At 39.0% G+C, this 19,777-nt stretch overlaps 1 protein-coding gene across 1 annotated transcript in view; it reads right to left on the bottom strand.

The window, feature by feature from the left end:
• Positions 1 to 19,777, bottom strand: part of LOC131089251 (transcription initiation factor TFIID subunit 4-like) — a 153,395-nt gene that overhangs the window by 102,954 nt on the left and 30,664 nt on the right. Inside the window, exons 8-10 of the mRNA XM_058033894.1 lie at positions 16,024 to 16,129; positions 11,900 to 12,014; positions 4,177 to 4,346 (exon numbers count right to left, since the gene is read on the bottom strand). Of these exons, the coding sequence (XP_057889877.1) occupies positions 4,177 to 4,346; positions 11,900 to 12,014; positions 16,024 to 16,129 (391 nt within the window). The remainder of the gene's footprint in view (positions 1 to 4,176; positions 4,347 to 11,899; positions 12,015 to 16,023; positions 16,130 to 19,777) is intronic.

Below are 19,777 nucleotides of genomic sequence, written 5' to 3'. Positions count from 1 at the left end.
TTCTCTGAAGCTGTTTTAAGGAGGACTGCAGGCCTTATAACTACTGAACTAGGAGAAACTGGAGTCATCAGCACATTCCCAAGCTTTATAATAACTGGCATGAACCACTATGTGTGTTCTAGAGTAGAAATTAATTCCCATGAAGCAAGAGAATCCAGAACTAAGCTTGTGGTGGGAAATACTGCAGATGTATGCCATGTCAGTAAAACACACTTCTCCAAAGAACATTGATAAGAGATACAGCATTTTGTAAAACCATGCTACAGACAATCTGATTTCTTAATGTAGGTGTAAAAAAATTCTGAATGAATGTGAAATAAAAATATCATGGCTGATTCTCCAAAAGTTTCTATCATATGTATTTAAGTGAAAATAATTTGGAAGATACAAGATGAACAGTTTTCAAAATGTATTTTAGGTGGCCAAACCAGTCCCATATTTCTTAGAATGCCACATCTGTTCCATTCAGTCAGTGCTCTGCAACAATAAAACTGAAGTAGAAAAATGAGGTGAAGAACACAAAGTGAAGAGAGAAAGGAACCATCTAAGTCAAAGAATACAATATGCCAAACTCCTGCTTAAATATTATTGCATTATGACAGTAATTAATGGTTAGGGTTCACCACAAGTTGTGACATTTTAGGGAGAGTCAATAAAAGCAAAATGGCATCACCTGATTGTAGAAGAAATCAGAATTTCTTCTAAATAAAAGCTGTGGGAATTAATAAGCTGCTGCAGATTCTAAGCCTGATAAAGTGCCATGCTCTGTTGCTCACAAAATAATAAAGCAAAGTTTTCTGGAACCCCCAGTGAAGGTTTGAGAGACCACCAAGTTCTCAGACAAGTACATGAGACAGCTGTTCCCTTTTTCCATGGATTTAGTTATCAGGCTTTATAAAAGGATCATGTTTTATGCCATCCCTTGCTGTGTCCTGCTACCTTTCACTAACATTTAATATAACATGCAGTGCAGCCTTGTTCTTATCTGCACTCAGAAACCATGCTGCAATCAAGGAATTAAAGGCAAGGAGTCTCTGTTTTCACAAGATGGTTATGAACTATAACTGTCACACTTAAAAACCTGCTTCACTAAATGTTGCCTGTTGCCTCACTCAGTAAACAGCAAAAAACTCAGAATATCAAAAACTAGCTTCTAAAACCTAACACAGCATTCTTACCCAGCAAGAAGTAACTTATGAATGGAAAAAAGTGAAACAATTACAAATTATTAAGGTTATTTTTCTTGTTCATTCCCATAAAACCATGTGGAAAAGCCAGGATTTTGCAGCATTATTTATTTGTGAGGGTCTAACCAGCTTGCTTGCCCTCTGAAGATAACACTACTCATTGTACTAACAAAGCTAAAGACCTAGAAAGTGTGAGGAGTTGGGATGCACATGCATGATGCATATCAACCCCTGCCTCTCAACTTCCCAAAAAAGAGAAACTAAAGCCTTCCAAGCCTTTGTGTATGTTTCATTGTGCTCTGCTGTCATGTAGAAAGATCAGGGTTTAAAGTTTTATGATTCCGAGAGGAATAACAAAAGAAATACATTATATGCTGAGAAATACCCACTCTTGATTCTGTATCAAAGAAGAATTTGAAACAGTCACAGCCTTGCCTTCCTACATGAACAAATGGCAATGATTACCAGCCCAAAATGACTAGATACAAAATTGGATAAGGAAGCATGTGGGAAGTGGATGAATATCTTTGCATGAATTACCTTTCAGTTACTTCTTCCATTTAAATGGATCAATATTAGTGCCTTAGATTTAAAATAAACTTTGGATTACAACACTGCCAAGCTCAAGTAGAGATAAGAACACACAATATATTAAGAAAGCTCTTTCACTATGTCTTTGAGGCATCTGGCTGGTGGTTACTGCCAAAGTCTGAAGAGCATCTGCTCTCACTTTAGCAGTTTATATTCCAACTCTGGTGAATGGAAGCACAATCTCTGAAACAGCCTTTGGGGAACACTACCGAGCTGCTCGACAAAGCTCTTACTCAGAAAAGAGAGCAGGAGATTAATATTACAGAAAACTTGAAAGATCTAGCTTCTGAGAAAGGAGACAAGAGCAGTTTCCTAATACTGTACACACCACAAAGCTCTCTTTTACTAAAACATTAAAAACCTGCCCTAAAACTGAAGTGATTAAATATGAATAGACCTAAAGGTAGAAAATAACATTGTTTAAGTCATATTCAGGCAAAATTAAGAAGAAACAATGTATCTTATCTCATTTGTCAACAGGCATAATGAAAACAGAAGAATGAGGACTCACATCACAGACTTTTTCCTAATGTGCTTGAGAAGGTCACGGGCGCTTTGCTTAGTCCTGGTGTTGTCACAGCAACATATGGCAATACTGAGTCTTGTACTGAACTCACAATGTCATTATTTTAGAGTGCCCAGTAGCACAAATTACTAAATTTGTGTGTGGTCCTAAGCAAACAACAAATCTGGCCACACACAGTGAAAATCCAACTTCTAAAACTTCAAATTCAGCTGAAGGAATTCTGTCCTCAAGAGCCATAGATCCCAGATAGTAGCCACTTCTGAACTCCACAGCCACTTTCAAAACTATAAAAGGCTTCATGTAAAACCAAAATAAAGCTCTAAAAGTGACTGCAGGAGATCACTAGGAGTGGCCTCTCTTCTGGATTCACTGCTTTTGAGAAGTAAATCCCTGCAGCTGCTTTTAAAAGCTTTGAAAGTTTCATTTCAATTATCAAAGCCAATAAAGCTTCAAAAACAGCCATAGGGATTTGTTCCTCAGAGAAGCAAACCCCAAAAGGCAGTGATGAATAGTGTGATGGATTCTGTGGCTCTTAAAGTATGTACAGATTCCTGTAAGTCCTGCACTTGTAATTACAACTCCATGTTGCACAGCAATTGTTACAGCCAGACAGCTCATTAAGGCTGATGTGGCAAATTCATTACTGATTTCCCATTCTTTCTAACAGTTTTATGTCTGTTGCCTTTTCCTTTATTGCACCTGTATCAACTATTGTGTGAGCATCCCTCCCAACAGTTTCTCAGGCCCATTTTGTGAGGACCTTGCTGGCTGCAGTCTCAGGTGGTGCTCAGGCAGTCCCAAAAAGCGGGACTTGCTTCCCAGCCATCCTCACAGCCAGCTGACTGCAGCCTGCAAAACCATCCTTTCTCTGAAGGGGAACTTAAAATGCATTTTGTAAAGTACAAGAGTGAAGTCTGACAATAAGTCAATGAAGAACTTGCCTGCAACTGCAATATAAAAAGGTTCCCATTAATTCAATGAACATAAACACAAACAGCATTTCAGAAGAAACCACATGACTGAAAAAAATCTGACAGTGCTGATTTGCAACAAGATTTTGGTCTTATGTTTAAAACTCTGAGAACTAGATCCCTAAAAATTTGTGATATAAGCACAGATCTGAAAGAGATACAATTTACACCCCTAAACAACCAAAGCTTAGTATGTTGAGACACTGATGGCACTGAAAACATTATGAAAATTATGCTAAAAAGATACATTTAAGTACCAGAACACATAGTGTATAATAAAGCATGTCATATAAAATGCATTCTATATTTCCTAACCTTAAACCATCACTAATTTTGAACAGTTATTCTACTAAAGTTTTTAACTTCCATTTTCAAACGGCAGAATAAATAAACATACCTTTTTGCCATGATAAACAAACACAGTTTTTGGAAAACACACCATAAGAAAATCACTATGAACATTTAAATAGATGCAGGTGTTAAGAACTGAATAACTGGTTTGTATGGGGAAAGAAAATCTTGACAGGAAACTTAAGCATTCTGTTAAATGTTATTCACAGGTGTCCTCTGTGACCTGTACTACTTACTTTACCTCTCTGTTTCAATCTTCTCATGTGTAAAACATGAAGGAGGATTGTGAGAAATAATTAATGTTTGCAAAGAGCTTGGGATCCTTGGACATAAAAAACATGGGAAAAGCATGAAGTTTAAAAGCACCAGCATGCTATTTTATTTCCAACTTGAGGTAAGTTCCTTTCATCACAAAAACCTTGAAAGTTTAGAAATACAAAATCATGGAATCAAATGCTTAAAAAACCATCTTAAGTGCTAAGCATATCCTGTTCCTCAGAACCTCAGCACTGAAGGAAACACTCCCAGAAGGAAAGGAGGTGCTTCTCACCCGTTTCAAGTATGCGTTTATGGAGAGGTATAGCAGCAAGAAAGGGTTCATCTTTACAGGACTGCATCTGGGATCCAACCAAGTCAGAGTTGGTGGCCATAATTCGGGCACTTTCTTCATTAAGGTTAACACCAGCCATAGAGGCAACATCATTGATGTCATCATCATCTCTGCAATAAAAAAACCAAACATATAAAACCAAATTCTGCATGGAATATATTCATTTTTTTGCATCATCTGCTTCTGCAGAAGGAATCATCATGCCACATGCCCAGTGGGTGGGCCAACTGAGACACAATCACTGGTGTCTCCATTTTCACAGAATATCTTCAGAAACAACCATTATTTCTCTGGCCATATCAGAAAACATCAGAAGCAGGACAATCTGACTGATAACAGGTGTGACAGAGGTGTCTTCATCTGAGACTCAGTGATATCAGTGAAACCAGGCTGATCAGGAAACTAACAACTGAACACTGGGATTTTCTCTATATAAAGAAAACTAGGCATAAAATGGTAAAATAAATAACAGAAATTAAAAGCAAACCCATGAATATTTCATCCTTCCCTGTTTCACAAGTTCCTACTAAAACAGGCTTCAAAGCATTTTCAGCAACAGTCAGGGAAGATTCTTTGGCCATGCTGAGCACACAGGTGAGCCTGGCCTCCAAGTGTGGCTGGAGCACGTGCTGGTAATTTCTCTGGCAACATACAAATATCAGGTGTGTCAACAACTTTTAGGAAAATGAGCTGCATTTGAGAAGCTGATAGCAACTCCCAGGCCATTTTTTGCCCTGCAACATCCTTTATAACAGCTTGTGAAAGTACAAACAAACTTGAGTTTTCATACCTGTATCTCCCAAGCATCTTTACCTCCTACCTGTCTGAGGCATGACTCAGAGCTGTGAAACAGCCACCTGGATTTAGCACATTCTGTTTCACAGCTGTTATTGACACAAACACTATTTCAACATATTCTACAGTGATTACACAACCTTTGAGAATATCATTTTCAGAATACACATATATGGATAAGAACATTCAAGTCCATACTCCTGTTACTGTATAAAGTAAACAAACAAAAGCTTAATTTAAATGATTTTTTAAAAATTGTTACATACTTGATGTCCCATGCACCCTAGAATACTTTGACACTATAACAAGCTTAATGCCCATAGTAAAAATCAATAGCTACAAGTAAGGTCTGAGAATAAAAGGAGGAAAATCCAGAAATCTATAATCTAGGTCCTCCCCCTCCTTCCATACTTTTCCTGTTACCTGCTCTACAGCAGCCAATTTTGGTGGAAGATTACAACAGTTTGATAGATAATAGTTTTGTTCTCTTTTATGGGAAGAAGTCAAGAAGGGACTTTTATTTGTGTAAACCTGCAAATACACGCTGAACACTTGAGGCAGAAAATTGAATATTTTACAATGCTTTCCAGAAAAAGTCTACACAAATGAGCTTCTACTCATTTCCAGGAGTGTTGGAGCGAATTAAGCACTTGATTTCTTGTCTTCAAATGAAATTCCTGAGAACAGTGTTGCAACATCATAGGATGGTTTTGGTTGGAAGGAAACTGAAAAGCCCACACAGTGCCACCCCTGCCATGTGCAGGGACACCTTCCACTGTCCCAGGCGGCTCCAAGTCCCAGTGTCCAACCTGGCCTTGGGCACTGCCAGGGATCCAGGGGCAGCTTCTCTGAGCAACCTGGGCCAGAGGCTCAGCATCCTCCCAGGGAATAATTCCTTCCTAATATCCAATGTATATCTATTACCCTTTAGTTTGGAGCCATTCCCCCTTGTCCTGCCACTCCATGCCCTTGTAAATTGTCTCTCCCCATCTTTACTGCAGGCTCCCTTCACGTGCTGCAAAGCCTCAGTTGGGTCACCCTGGAGCCTCCTCTTCTGCAGGCTGAGAAATCCCAATTCTCTCAGCCTTTCTTCCTGGGGAGGTGCTTCATCCCTCCAGTCCTGTCACTTTTACATTTGACATGGTGTGGACACAATAATCACCTGTGTACCCTGAGCCACACTGAGAAACTGGCTCTGTGCCCACACCACACAACCAACACCAACTGAGACACTCAGGGACCAACTCAAAGTTTGTAATTCTACAAGTCAAAACCACAGGTAAAACTGAAAGAAATTAAGATTCTGTCAGGTTAAAACCTGAATGCTTGAAATGGAATGAGAATCACCCTCACCTATGAGGACTCGCAAGGCCCAAATCCAGCAGGCCTCAAACCATGGGAAAACCAAACTCCCATCAAGGCAGTTCCCAGAACACAAACTCTGATCTATGTAAAACAGAAGCTTCTGGAAGACAGGTTTGAACCCAGAATTTCAAAATAAAGCTCAAACTGACCAAACCACCAGTGCAGTGGTGACATCCTGCGGGCCCTCACCCTGCTGTGGGTCTGGGTGCCAGGGAACGAGCCCAAGCAACAGAGGAGCTGGGTAAAAAGAAACCCAGAGGTTCCCAGGGCTGGCCCCACACAGCCCTGCTGTGCTGTCCCTCAGCAGAGCTCCCACAGCTGGGCAGATGCTCCCAGTGCTGTCCCTCAGCAGAGCTCCCACAGCTGGGCAGATGTTCCCGGTGCTGTCCCTCAGCAGAGCTCCCACAGCTGGGCAGATGTTCCCAGTGCTGTCCCTCAGCAGAGCTCCCACAGCTGGGCAGATGTTCCCAGTGCTGCCCCCTCAGCCAGCAGCTCCCACAGCTGGGCAGATGTTCCCAGTGCTGTCCATCTCTCAGCTAGCAGCTCCCACAGCTGGGCAGATGTTCCCAGTGCTGTCCCTCAGGAGAGCTCCCACAGCTGGGCAGATGTTCCCAGTGCTGTCCCTCAGCCAGCCGCTCCCACAGCTGGGCAGATGTTCCCAGTCCTGTCCCTTCACCCAGCAGCCCTCACAGCTGGGCACATCTGGCCAGCAGTAATCAAGAGTCTCAACCCTGTATTTCCATATCAGGTTGCCAGGACAAAGGTACTTTGATCTCCTTCAATCAATCACCCATTAAACACCTCAAAACAGCACTCTTGACTTCTAGAACTTCTCTGAGAAGTTTACACTTCTCTCTCATTTCATAGCTGAAGAAAATACCATCGATCTCTTACCTTCTTTCTACTTAGCAGTTCAGCTACTCTGATTTTTATTCAGTGTACAGATCTGTGACCATATTATAAATAAATATTTCTGAAATAAAACCAGACAAGTATTTTGGACACATTAGATTTCAATGCAATTATCAAAACCAATGCAATAGCACTTACAAAAACCATTACTGAACTCCTGGAGACAATAATTTTCTTCCATCTTGCACTTGCAACCTACAAACTGCAAGTACATCCCTTTTTTTTCTTTTCAGTATCACATGGAAGACAAATAAGAAATGTATTAATCACAGCTGGGAGTAGAATTTTTTCTGACAGGAAGAACCCTATCCATATATTCCTCCTTTCTTCAAGGAACCTCATAATGAAAAAATGTTTGGATACTGAAACACACATTTATATATAGAGTTGCTCTTCTTGCTGAACACTCTCCTATAAAAGTGAACTTTTAAGCCCAGATAAGTGAGTTTTCAGAAGTTATTCTGTGGAACAAAGATGCCATCCAGTGGTGATCCAGACTGATGATTAATGTCTATCTTTCCTTTTTTATCAAAGCACAGTATTTAACAATTTCATATTTCTTGGCATATATTACTATACCTGTCCTAATTGTACTGTTTCAGTAAATATTTCTGGTTTGTACTGAACTAAATCCTGAGTCTCATAGGATGAATCTAACATTCCAACACATGGTATTTTCAAGACAGCATGAGTTCTCAAACTCTCTCCAAACACAAACTGTATCTTATGATAATCCAAGAGTCCAATTCTTCCTCCTACATTCAACCTCTTGTAACAATCTTCCTTCTCCTTTTCCCTCACTATAAAGACTCATGCAACTGCCAAAAAAAATCTTATCTGAAAATAAGCAAGAAAACACCAAGTATTTGCACAGCTATCTGTGAAAGGTTTCAAAGATTTTGTTTAAACAAAGACAAGCCATGATAAAAAGCTAGTGGCATTTTCTTTATGAAAAACCTTAACTGCATGATTGCAGTTTTCCTTTCTCATGCACTTTGTCAGACTTGAGCCACTGCTGTCCCAAACTGCCACACTGAATTGATCCCAAATAAGCCAGAAGAATGCACAAAGCAATCAAGACAACATTAGACCATTGACTCCTCTTCCTACAAGGGAATTGTGTGTCATTAGGACAAAGTCCCAACATCCCACAGATCCCAGGGACCACACAATCAGAGATTAACAACAATACATGGCATGTAAATGGTGACTAGAAATTACTGGAAAAGCCACTACTGTATTATATTTTATAATGGCATAGATTCCATTTACACATCAATTATGATGTTTATTCTGACATTCAAGGTATAATTGGAAATGTCTCCCTAATACTGCTTTGCCACACAATTCATTCTCTATGCAGAATCTTCTCTCTGATAAGCAAAAGGGCTGACAGAACAGACCACATTTATGATCAGCATTTTTCTTTATTTTAAAATACATGGAAAAAACACAATCCCCTTATAGCTTGAAATATTCATTTGAAAAAACAAAAACCTCAAGGGCAAGGTTTTTTCACATACCATTTTGAGATGAAAACTTTGAAGTTATCCATTTAACATCCACATTAGTGTTCTACCACTTAAAGGGTGAGCTGCTTTGCTTTTGTTGCTAAACTTTTATTTTTAAAAATGAAAATAAAATACTAGACAAGAGGGGGTTTTTTTTGGCTATGGCAAGGTAGTCTGAAAACAAATTTATTTCCACATAGAGTCCACCTCAAAATGCAGTCAGACAGCAGAATAAAACACAGGTACTAAGATCAGCTTCACATGATCTCAGAGACTTCACAGAACTGCCTCTGAAAACAAACCCCATCACACTGGCTGTATAAAACCTGACACTGCCAGGTTCCAGGTGAGATGTACCTCAGAAACACCATTTCAGAAAGGGAAAGGTTTCTGTGAAAAGGAAGGAGCACTCAAACCACAGCATCATCCCACACACAAGGCATGGATCTGTTCACTTCTGGCCCTGCCCCTGAGCCGTGCTGAGTTTGGAAGGGCTGAGATCACACAAGAGGACAAAGAGCCATCCCCATCCTTGGAGGAGCACAGAGCACACAGGGACCAGGCCCTGATCCAAAGCTGGACCTCCCAACTGAGGAGATTCCACCTCAGCATCAGGAACAAATGGTTCCACTGGTACCTGCAATGGGCACCACCTGAACCATGGTGAGAATCCCTTGGGAGGCTGCAGGAGCTGCTGCCACTGAGCTCTGAGGGGAGCAGGGGTGATGAGCACCAGCTGGGGACACTCTGGCACCCTTCAGTGGGGTTTTTGCTTCTCTCAGCTCCAGAAACCTTAAGCTTGCCTGTTATGATACAAACCCAAGTCTAGACCTCTTCTTGCAAAACAAACAGAATATTACTAAAAAACGAAACTCAAATTTCTGTCCTTAGGTATTAACAGAGTTGAAAAGTCAACTAAATGGGTTTGTATGTAGTTCTCTCTGAAAAAATACAGCAATAATAAATTTAATACCAAAAAAGTGACCTAAAATTTCACAAGCACAGCTTCACCTTGAAGAACTCTGGGGTTGAGAACTCTGCATCCCACAACAGCTACTGTAACAAACAGTGAATTCATGTGAGCAGTCTCACAGTTCAGTAATAAACGCTGCCCTTAAAGGCATGGCTGCAATCTGCAAAATTCTTAAATGCTAGATCTTTAATGTAATTCCATCTTGTATCTGCTACAGTTCAGAATAGAGGAGAGGAAAAAAAACCCCAAAGAACAATGAAGTTCAAATTTCTGTTTCTAGTGACCAACACTTTGCTCCCAAAAGTGAAAAGTTCAAATAAGTTATTTTAAAGAAAGCAGAATGTAAAATAATGAAACAAATATGCAATAATAAAACACTAAGGGCAAAATAAATTTATACATAACACAACTATTTTTCAAAATTCTTGCTTTGCTTTAGATGCCAGTTTGCCTTCTGGCTAAAAACACATTCTTCACACACGCTGGGAATGTTGAGGAAAACTAGTCAGCATTCAGAGGATTAATACAGATTTCCAGCTCTGTGCCTTTAGGCTTAATAGTCAGACATCTATTTGTCCTCAGGAGAGGTTAGGGGTTGAAATGCAAATATGCAAACAACTGAATTCTTTGTTAAGATATCAGGAAAAAGCTTGATCTTTGCTGCTGTTTAATAAATCCTTGCAATTTTATGGACTTATTTAAATGCAGCTTTGTGTCTTACTATTTTGAAGGAGAAAACAATGTAAGGAAACAAACACATTCATTCTGACTAAAATTTGTTCTCTAGAGGAAAAATGACATACACCCTTGACAGCTTATTTACCAAACTCACTAAAGATTTATTGATTTATCAATCAGTGCCTTGAGCATTTGCTTCTCCCCAAGGGAAAATTAACAATTCCAGCTAACCTAATATATTCTATGTATAAACTAAGTGAATGCAAGAATCAATCCTGGCACAGTTTACAACATCCAGCTAAAAAAATGCTGTCCCTTTTGGTGTATGTAAAATTGAAAGCAATACTAACAAAGAATAAATGCTCATGTTGCTTACAAACATAAAAAATACTTATTAAGACAGTACAATTGAACCCAACAGACATTTTAATTCATTTAAATACTCAGTGGGAGGCAAAAGCATTGGAAAATAAAAAATTGAATGATTTTGCTTCCAGATTAATACTAAGTACTACCACTATTAGTTACAATACTGACATGCCTCAAAGCAGAGATATTTCAAAGAGCTACAAATTCTCTTTTATTTCACCTGCAAAAGCATAAGCCTGAAAATTAATTAGTGATTTGATGATGTCAGAGCAACATAAGAACCCCAGAAGATGAAAATTAAAACCTAGGAATATTTTGTCATTCAATGAAGAAAGAAAATATTTTAACAAAACTAAAATGGTGTTAGCGAGAGCAAAATGCAGTAAACATAAGATTTGCTTTTCACTGCCAAAAGTAAAAATATCCCAAATATATATAAATAGAAGTCTGGAGTATAAAGAACTGGCAGAGCAGCTCAGTGCATCCCTGGTACTGTGCTGAACCTTTTTGCAGCTCCTGATTCCTACAGGGCCCCATAAACCACCCAGCCTCCAGGAGCTGAGGAGGCACAGGAGCTCAGACACAGCCAAGTGTTCCCTTGAAGCCAGGAGCAACAATTCCCTGCTCAGGGACCCCCTCGGCCCCAGGATTGCCCCTGGTCCACAGAGCCCTTGTCCTCACACCCAGCACCTTCCCAGCCACACACATTCCACAGCAGCAGCAGAATCCAGTGCAAAACACCAACCACAGATTCTTTCAGATCCTCGTGCACATGAATCCATTCAGCTCAAGTTTTGTTATAATCCACAGAATATATGTTTTGTTAAATGTTAAAATGTGCATTTAGAGAAAAATCCTCAAGATATGTAATGATCCTCTTTCTTCTTTAAAAATAGAATTAAGTATGAAAATTGCCATCCAATCCCAGGAAAAAAAAAGACAGGAATTATTGTAAAAGACTGCCCTCTGGTGTTACACCAATTCTAAATTCTGCTTTATACTTCAGATCCCCCCCAACCACCCCGCTGCATTTTTTTATTATTATTTTTGCTTTTTTTACCTGAAAGAACCACCTCCAGGGTCATTCAGCTTGTTTTTCTGATTTGCAGAGACCTGAACACCAAAGCCCCCAGGACTTTTACTGGCTTGTATTGTTGGTGCCTTCCCTACTGTGCCTGAAAAACACCAAGCAATGTTATTATGAGCTGTCTTAGACAATTTACATCAAAGAATCTTCTGTCCAGGAACTAAATTTAACTGTCTGTAAATTGCAAACAAAGGAAGTTATTATTTTTAAAGACTATATGCTGAAGAAGAACAATTTAAAATACAAAATTTATATCAACATTACACTTTGTTCAATATTTATGGAACAGTGAAGATTCCAAAACCAAAACCCATTGGCCATGAACAGCTATAATATTTATAATGGCTATAAGTGTGTTTGCAATTGCCAGTAAACCACTTTTCTGGATAAACTGTATAGAATAAAGAAGGCAAATTTGAAATGTTCTTAACACAAATACTTAAAGTCAGAGTTACTCAGGGTATTAGCTATGCCTTTTATATTTTCTATACAGTAATTGTCCTTTATTGCAGTGGAAAACATGGATTTCAGAATTGAAAATACTGCATGTATTTTAAAATGTTTTGCATATAAAAGAAAAAACATTACTGCCAAATTTGACACACACCCCCCATAAAGGTTTCCTCTTGCTTTCTCATCTTGAAAACAGTGACTCAAAAATAATTCATGTAGACTTTACAAGTCTTGAAGTACAAGTAAAACTGGGCTTTCTAAATGAGCCAAAGTGTGTGGACATTCAGTAAATTAAAGAGATCTAAATTCCTCCCTGCCATGGAACTTGGAGTAGGCCCTCCCTGACTGCCTAAGCACATTTACTTGGGTGACACTGTGGGCTTCCTTATATCCCACCTGTGTTCTGGCATGTGAAAATCACTCAATCTACTTGATTTAAAAGATCTCACCTCTCTCTTGTGTGTCACTCCATTTTATTGAGCACTACAGACTTCTGAGACCTGGAGAAGTTGTGAAGGCTGTTCCTGCACCCCAGGGACTCAGTTGCACATAAATGGCATGGTAAGAACCTCAGCAGAGTTACAGGATTTTTATTTCATTAATAGTAAAAATCTGAAACACAACTATCCTAATAAATCCTTTTAAGAATATTTTTTGGCTAACACAAAGTTGCTAGCTTTGACTGAGTCCTGCATCACTTTTTTTTTGTAATTTTGAAGGCTTCATCAACTCCAACATATGATCTTAAAGAGAAAATAATTTGATATAGTTTGTTGAGCTCTCCATCTGTATAAATAAACTGTAATGTGGACTCTCAACATTAGCAAATACAAAACCAGATTTAGGACTTCAGGCTCAAGCCTGGGGAATAAAAATATTTTGTCATCAGAATATTCAAGGTCCATGAGATGTCACAGACAGCATTAGTTCACGGACCAGGCAATTCATTTATCTATTTCAGATGAACTAATGGAATGGGTTTCTACTCAGAGAACTGGAAGGAAGGAAGGAAAGAAAAAATACAATAATAAAAAATTAGCAGACTTCTGGTTTGTACAATTAAGATCTAGAAGATTAAAAAGGTGTTAACCTTGAAAATTATTGCAATGGCAAATTTAAAGTAACAATAGCACTCCTCCAGAATTAATATATTTCTTTGGAATCTGTGCCAATGCTTTGTTTTATACTTTTGATCAGAAAATACCCCCAAAACATGTATATCCATATGGATATGGAAGAATTAAGTCTCACATTCACCCCATGTAATTCCACTCAATGGATCAGGCAAAGTGAATGTAAGAACTGGGATGACATTTGAGTTTTCTGGTTTAAATAAATCACAACTGTGCATGACTAAGGGTTAGACATAAAATATGACTAAAACATCCATTTTTATTATGGGCAGAACATATTTGAAAATTAAAATCACCTGTGGGCCTAGATATTTCATGGGATTGGTAATGTCATACAGAGTCTTTCACCACTGCATCTTTGCTGCAAATTTTAATTAGCACAATCTAGAAAAATAAGCCCAAATTTAGGAGCTATAAATTCCTAGCTGTATTTCAGCACTGGTTAAATAGCTGCAACAAATATTCTAGTTAATTATTTTATTATTTGGCTCAATTCCTCCATCCAATCCCTAAGATGGAATTCACTTAATTATTATCCTGGTAGTGTTTTGGTAAAGGAGTGTGGATTTTTCCTGCAGTAACAATGGTGTTACTTCCACTGGTGGAAGTAATAAAGTAATAAAGTAATTTTATTTATATAAAGGTCCTTAAAGCATGCCAGTTTTATCTAAACTACTGTTTTAAGAAGCATTACAGTCTGTCCACATGGATGTACTGAAGATACACTACACCTGGAGATTCACTCCTGTCAAGGATAAAAATGCAGCAATGTGTGGAGGTCAGCTCAGCTCTCAGGTAACTACCCTTACCAAGCCACACTCCACAAAATTATGCTATCAGAATTTTTATTGAGATGATGTCCTATTCCAGTATATTGGCTCCTTCTGCAGGAATACCTGGGTCAGTATAAAATATCATTACACAGTTTACAGTAAAAGGTTTTAACAATATATCACAATGATGTACTCTTGGCAGTGCTGCCAGCACACAGGCAGCCTGCTCCCTGGGCTGCAGGATGAGTGGTTTTATACTGGGATGTTTTCTAAATGCCCATTCTTGACTGTTTTGTCTGTGTAAATCATAAAAACCATATACTGGAGGGCTTAACCAAACCTGTGAATTTGAAAAAGTGCACCAGAAAGTAGGACCTTGCATAATTGGCTTTTATAAAACCATCTGCCATAAGACAAACTGCCAGTTAAGTTGCACTGCACTGGCTGATCAAGGGCTATCAAGAATAAACTCATATTCTGAACCTGCTGTTTAAAAGACAGATGCCAGTATCATGCAGTGAAATTCTCAGTACACTGTTGACATTCACAACTTGGAGACTGAACAAGCAAAGAAATGAAATCTGCCTTCACTCTCAAACACATTAGTCAGAAGTGAAGGCTCATGCTATAAGATGCATGGACATGTTATAAACTCAGGACATGAGTATCAGGGCTATCAAACAAACACATTTTATGGTGAGTAACTGTATTCCTTCCTAACAGCCTACAGGGTTACAGTGACAGCTTGGTCTTTGTGTCCATTCAACCTTTGGATTCCCCTAGGAGAGCAGAGCAAGTGAAACATCAACCGCTGTTAAACATTTTTGATGCTTTTTTTCCCAAGGAGAATAGAAACAACCAAGCAATGAAGTCAAGTAGGCAGCAATAGCTTTTATGTGCATTTGAACTAGTCTGAGTCCTGAGTCAGCACCTGAAGATGACAAGCTCTGTATTGCATTACAAACCCTCACTCTGTAAATGCCCACATCCAGTAAGAAACTCTCACACATATTCAGGAAAAATAAAACCCCAGCCTAAGGGATTCAGTGGCAGAAAGAAACAAATGGGTATTTATTAGGAAGCAAGGAGGTTTCAAGAATCCTCTTAGGAAGTGGGGAGTATCAGCCAGACATGAACCCACCTGTGCACACAGATGAGGAAGGTGTGCACAAACCACGCGCTGTGGCTCATCACGGCATGTCAGGTTGCTGCAGCCAACCTCTGACCCCACCAAAAACTAAACATACTGACAGGGGTCAGAGAAAACCAACCTGAGGCTTGAGAAATTCTCTAGGGCTCCCACCTTGACCTCTGTAGCTGCAGAGATGGGAATTACCATGTTCTGCTTCAGGAGTATGAATTAGAAGGAGGATGATTAAATTGAGGCATCCACTAGGCTTCAGGAAAATAAAGAATTTTTTTTTTGGCCCAGAGTTATAGTTTAGGACAGTGAGAGCCAAGTTCCTGACCTGGTTTAGAACTTTCCATGAAAAATTGCTAAGTGAGGAGCTAAACATCAGAGTTTAGTCCTAAGGTTGTTTCAAAACATTTCACTTTATTGGCCCAAAACACCTTGAAACTGCACATGAAAACATGCACTTTTCAGCCAGCTTAAGTAAAAATAAATGTCAACAATGTTGCCAATGTCAACACTGTACAATTTTCCATGCTTCTCGTTTGTAATTACAACAAAATTCATACAAAGGTAACAATCTCACTAAAACATTGAAACCCATACCTTGTGGTCTAATGGTCTGAGTTATTACCACTGGCATCCTAATCTGGGTAGTCTGGCAAGCAGGGGCTCGTTTCACAGTTTGAGCAGATGTTGACTGGATAATCTGCTATTATTAAAGAAAAGTATACTTGTATTATACTCCTTATACACAAACACACACAAGGAAAATACACTGATACCTGTCATCACCAAGATAAGCACATGGATCTCTACAAGCACAACCAGCTGCTGACAAAAGTCACATTCATGTAAAGCATGTGGTTGTGTGTGTGTGTATATACCTATTTTGCCATTATGCTTTAAAAAAAATCAATAATATACAGATGTCATACCTCACAACCTTCACTAAAAATATATTGTAAATTTGTAAGGTTAATATTAATAATTCAGATTTTTGTTTTTAGACATTTTACTAGGAAGAAAAGCAATTTTGTAGAAGAAAACGGTGCAATAATTGTAGTGGTATCCACCTACAAGCATCAGGCCTTGCACTAAATATCTACGCTTTTTAAAGAAAACATACTAAAAATAAATTATAAAATATTATGGGTTCCAAAGTCAGATATACACAAGATAGCAAACCAAGTTTTGTGGTGATCATATATTATGAATCTTTTAAATGCTAATTTGATAGCATCAAGGTTTTTTACAACGAATTCAGATTCTGAAGTTCTTCCTTAAAACTAAACCTGGGTTAGGAACTTAAAACTTGACCCATAAACAAATGAAATCAAAAAGAAAACACATGCAAGGGTCATGTTTAATCAACAGCAACACGTTCAACAACAGCAACAAAAATTTAAAAAAAATCAACATTCATATGATCAGGGACAAGGTAAGCACAGATGTAATGAAGAGAAGATTCAGAAAGATGTGTGGATGCTGCAGAGCTGTAAGAAACCCCATAAATAAACTCTGAGAATAAACCACTGGCAAACAGCTATTTGATATTTGAGGAAGGTTCCAACCACAACCCTGGTGCTGCTCACAGTCACAACTGAGTTCCTCTCCCTCCCTGGGATGCAGCATTCCCTCCTGGAGGCAGCACCACTCCCACAAGGAGCTCCTAAACCACTGCAGCAAATGCCAAAGCTCTGCCTGCACAGCAACCTCCGAGAAAAGGGAAGGACAAACATCTGCAAATGGGATGTGACAGCAGGATGAGCAATGGGGAATTTCAGCCAGGGCTCCAAAACTGCAAGGGAGACAGGTAAAAACTACAAACAGGACAAGAGTAATGAGGGATCTCTGATGAATTCTGGAGAAAAAACAAATTGGGCCATTCTGAAGTTACAAAACTGCATTTTGTACATCCTAAAATACAGAGAAAAGTTATAATAAGCCTGTGGATGTAGAAGTATTAGCAATAACCACCCTGCAGAAAGAGAAGAGGGAAAGAAGATTAAGGATTCAGCTTCAACTATGGAGACTGCAGGAAAATGGAGCAAATATATATAAATTTACTTTGTCAGGACAGAGAGTGAATAGTCACCTTCAGAGGGGAAAGAATAAAGCAGCTACCAGGCTTAAAAACAGGAAAGAAACAGAGTTATCAGTGAAAATAACAGAAAAAAAGTTGAATGAAACTGCATTTGATGCACAGGAAACATGAACAAGTGTGATTTTGGTAAAAAGAATCCATGTTAAGAAAACATATATTGGTATGGAAAAGGAGAATGATGCCACTTTTACAATAATTTATTGGACCAGTTTGCAGAGAATAGAGAAGGAAAGCTGCTGTACCTTAATGGAGCAGAAGCCAGGCCACAAAGGGGATGTGTGGGACCTCTGGACAGAATTATTATCTGGCATTACAGAAATCTTCTGCAATTGCATGTTTTTTCTCTCTCTGGGAGGCAACTTCTACAGTTCAGAACCAAGTTCTTTTTCCCTCAATTAATATTTTCATGTGAATACCCTACAAAATGAGCCACTAACATCATTAAAGACAGGACAATATTTAACTATTTAAGATTACATAAATGGCAATGTTTTCTTTACTATCCAATACATTCCAGAAACTGTCTTTTGGCAAGTACTGTACTAGGACTTCAGTGTATGTACAAACACTGAAAGTCTAGAAAATTACTGAGAAACAAACTTTTCCAAGGGGCAGAGACCAAAATCATCATCTTAAACTCCATAAAGAAACCAACCAGCAACAGGCTGGTTTCTCTCAAAACTCTCAAAAGAACAAGTGCACCAGAGCATCTGACACTAAATCCCAGCTTCTATACTGGAGTTTTAAGAAACATGCAATCTCCAGACCTGGAGGTCATTAAGGAATTAAAATTAGCAATTTACTAATTGTAAAGCAGAGAATGTAACTTCTTTGCTGGCAAACTAGGGACATAGTAAAAATCAATGAATCAGAGGATCCTGCATTAAAATTTGTAACTACCTAAGCCACACTTCATCAATTAAGACAATTCAAACTGTTCTAATCTCCTTGTCTGTTTTCCCAACATCATAAACATTACTATTAAGTCCTTAGTTTGACCTCACAGTTGCAGACAATGAACAAGTGTACCAGCAAGCTGGTCTGGGAGATGATTAACTTAAATTATTTCATATTCTTCACAGATTAAAACCATGCACAACACGTGTAGCCCAGGTCAGGTTATCTCTCCATACTCTGAATCAAAGCTGAATGCCACTGATCAGTGAAAGCACTGACCCAGACTGAGAAAGCAGACACAGATTTTAGGACACTGAGGTTAGCAGGGACATTACTCCTGCCCTCAGAAAAGATCTCAGTGCTGCTGGAAGCACCTTTGGGAAGATGAGGAGAGGACAGAGTCAGACTCCCCCTGATGTGCAGAGCAGAAGGATGTAGCACTAAAGGCACAAGCTGGAATACAGGAGATTCCAATATAATAGAAGAAAAAAAAAAGACCACCATGAGGGTGGGGCAAGCTCTGAACAGGCTGCCCCAAGAGGGCTGTGCAATTTCTTCTTGAAGGCACTCAAAACATGACTGGCCACATGGGAGACATTCTAATGTGTGAGCAGGAGGCTGCACAAGCCACCTCCAGGAGTCTCTGCAAACCTTTCACACTGTGTCCATAAACACATCATCCCTTGATTTTATTAAAGTGCTGAGTCACAAAAGGTAAAGAGACAGAATACTAAAGTCTTCAGAGCATACAGGACCTGTCCATCATTCCACCTCCCCTAAAAAGGGAAGCATTTTAATTATGCACACCTCTGAAGACAGCAAGCACAACAAGAGAAAACAAAGGCACAGAAAATAGAAAAGACAGAATGTGATTTAGTCATTGCCTGGATTTGATAGAATTAGGAAAAAGGTAAAATTATGAGCAAGTACTGTCATATACTAGTTATTCCTCTTCAATTTATCTGTCAGAATTGAAGAATCATGTCCTAGGCTGCTGCACTCTGGAGCTCTTCAAGGAACACACTAAAGCAGCAAAGCCATGGCATTGCTCCTCCAAGAGCAATGTGTGAACAGTTAACTACATTTTTCTTCTATAAAATAACATTTTTCTTGCAAACTAAGATGTACATTTCTCACAATAAAAAGTATTCTCCTTCTTTTTATTTCATCTTTGCTCTTCTCCCCTTGTCACTCCCTCCACTCACCACACTCACTTGGATTCACCATCTGTCTGCTGTGCCGGAGCAGCTCCTCCTCTCACCTCCTGAACACTGCAGACACTACTCTGCCCTTTGCTAGACCTGACTGGATTTTCACAGGTGAAAAAAAGGATGTTTGTACAAAGGTGCTTCCATA

This window comes from Melospiza georgiana, chromosome 14, assembly GCF_028018845.1.
Source record: "Melospiza georgiana isolate bMelGeo1 chromosome 14, bMelGeo1.pri, whole genome shotgun sequence".
Classification (NCBI taxonomy): Eukaryota; Metazoa; Chordata; class Aves; order Passeriformes; family Passerellidae; genus Melospiza; species Melospiza georgiana.
This window is presented reverse-complemented; position numbering and strand designations above follow the sequence as displayed.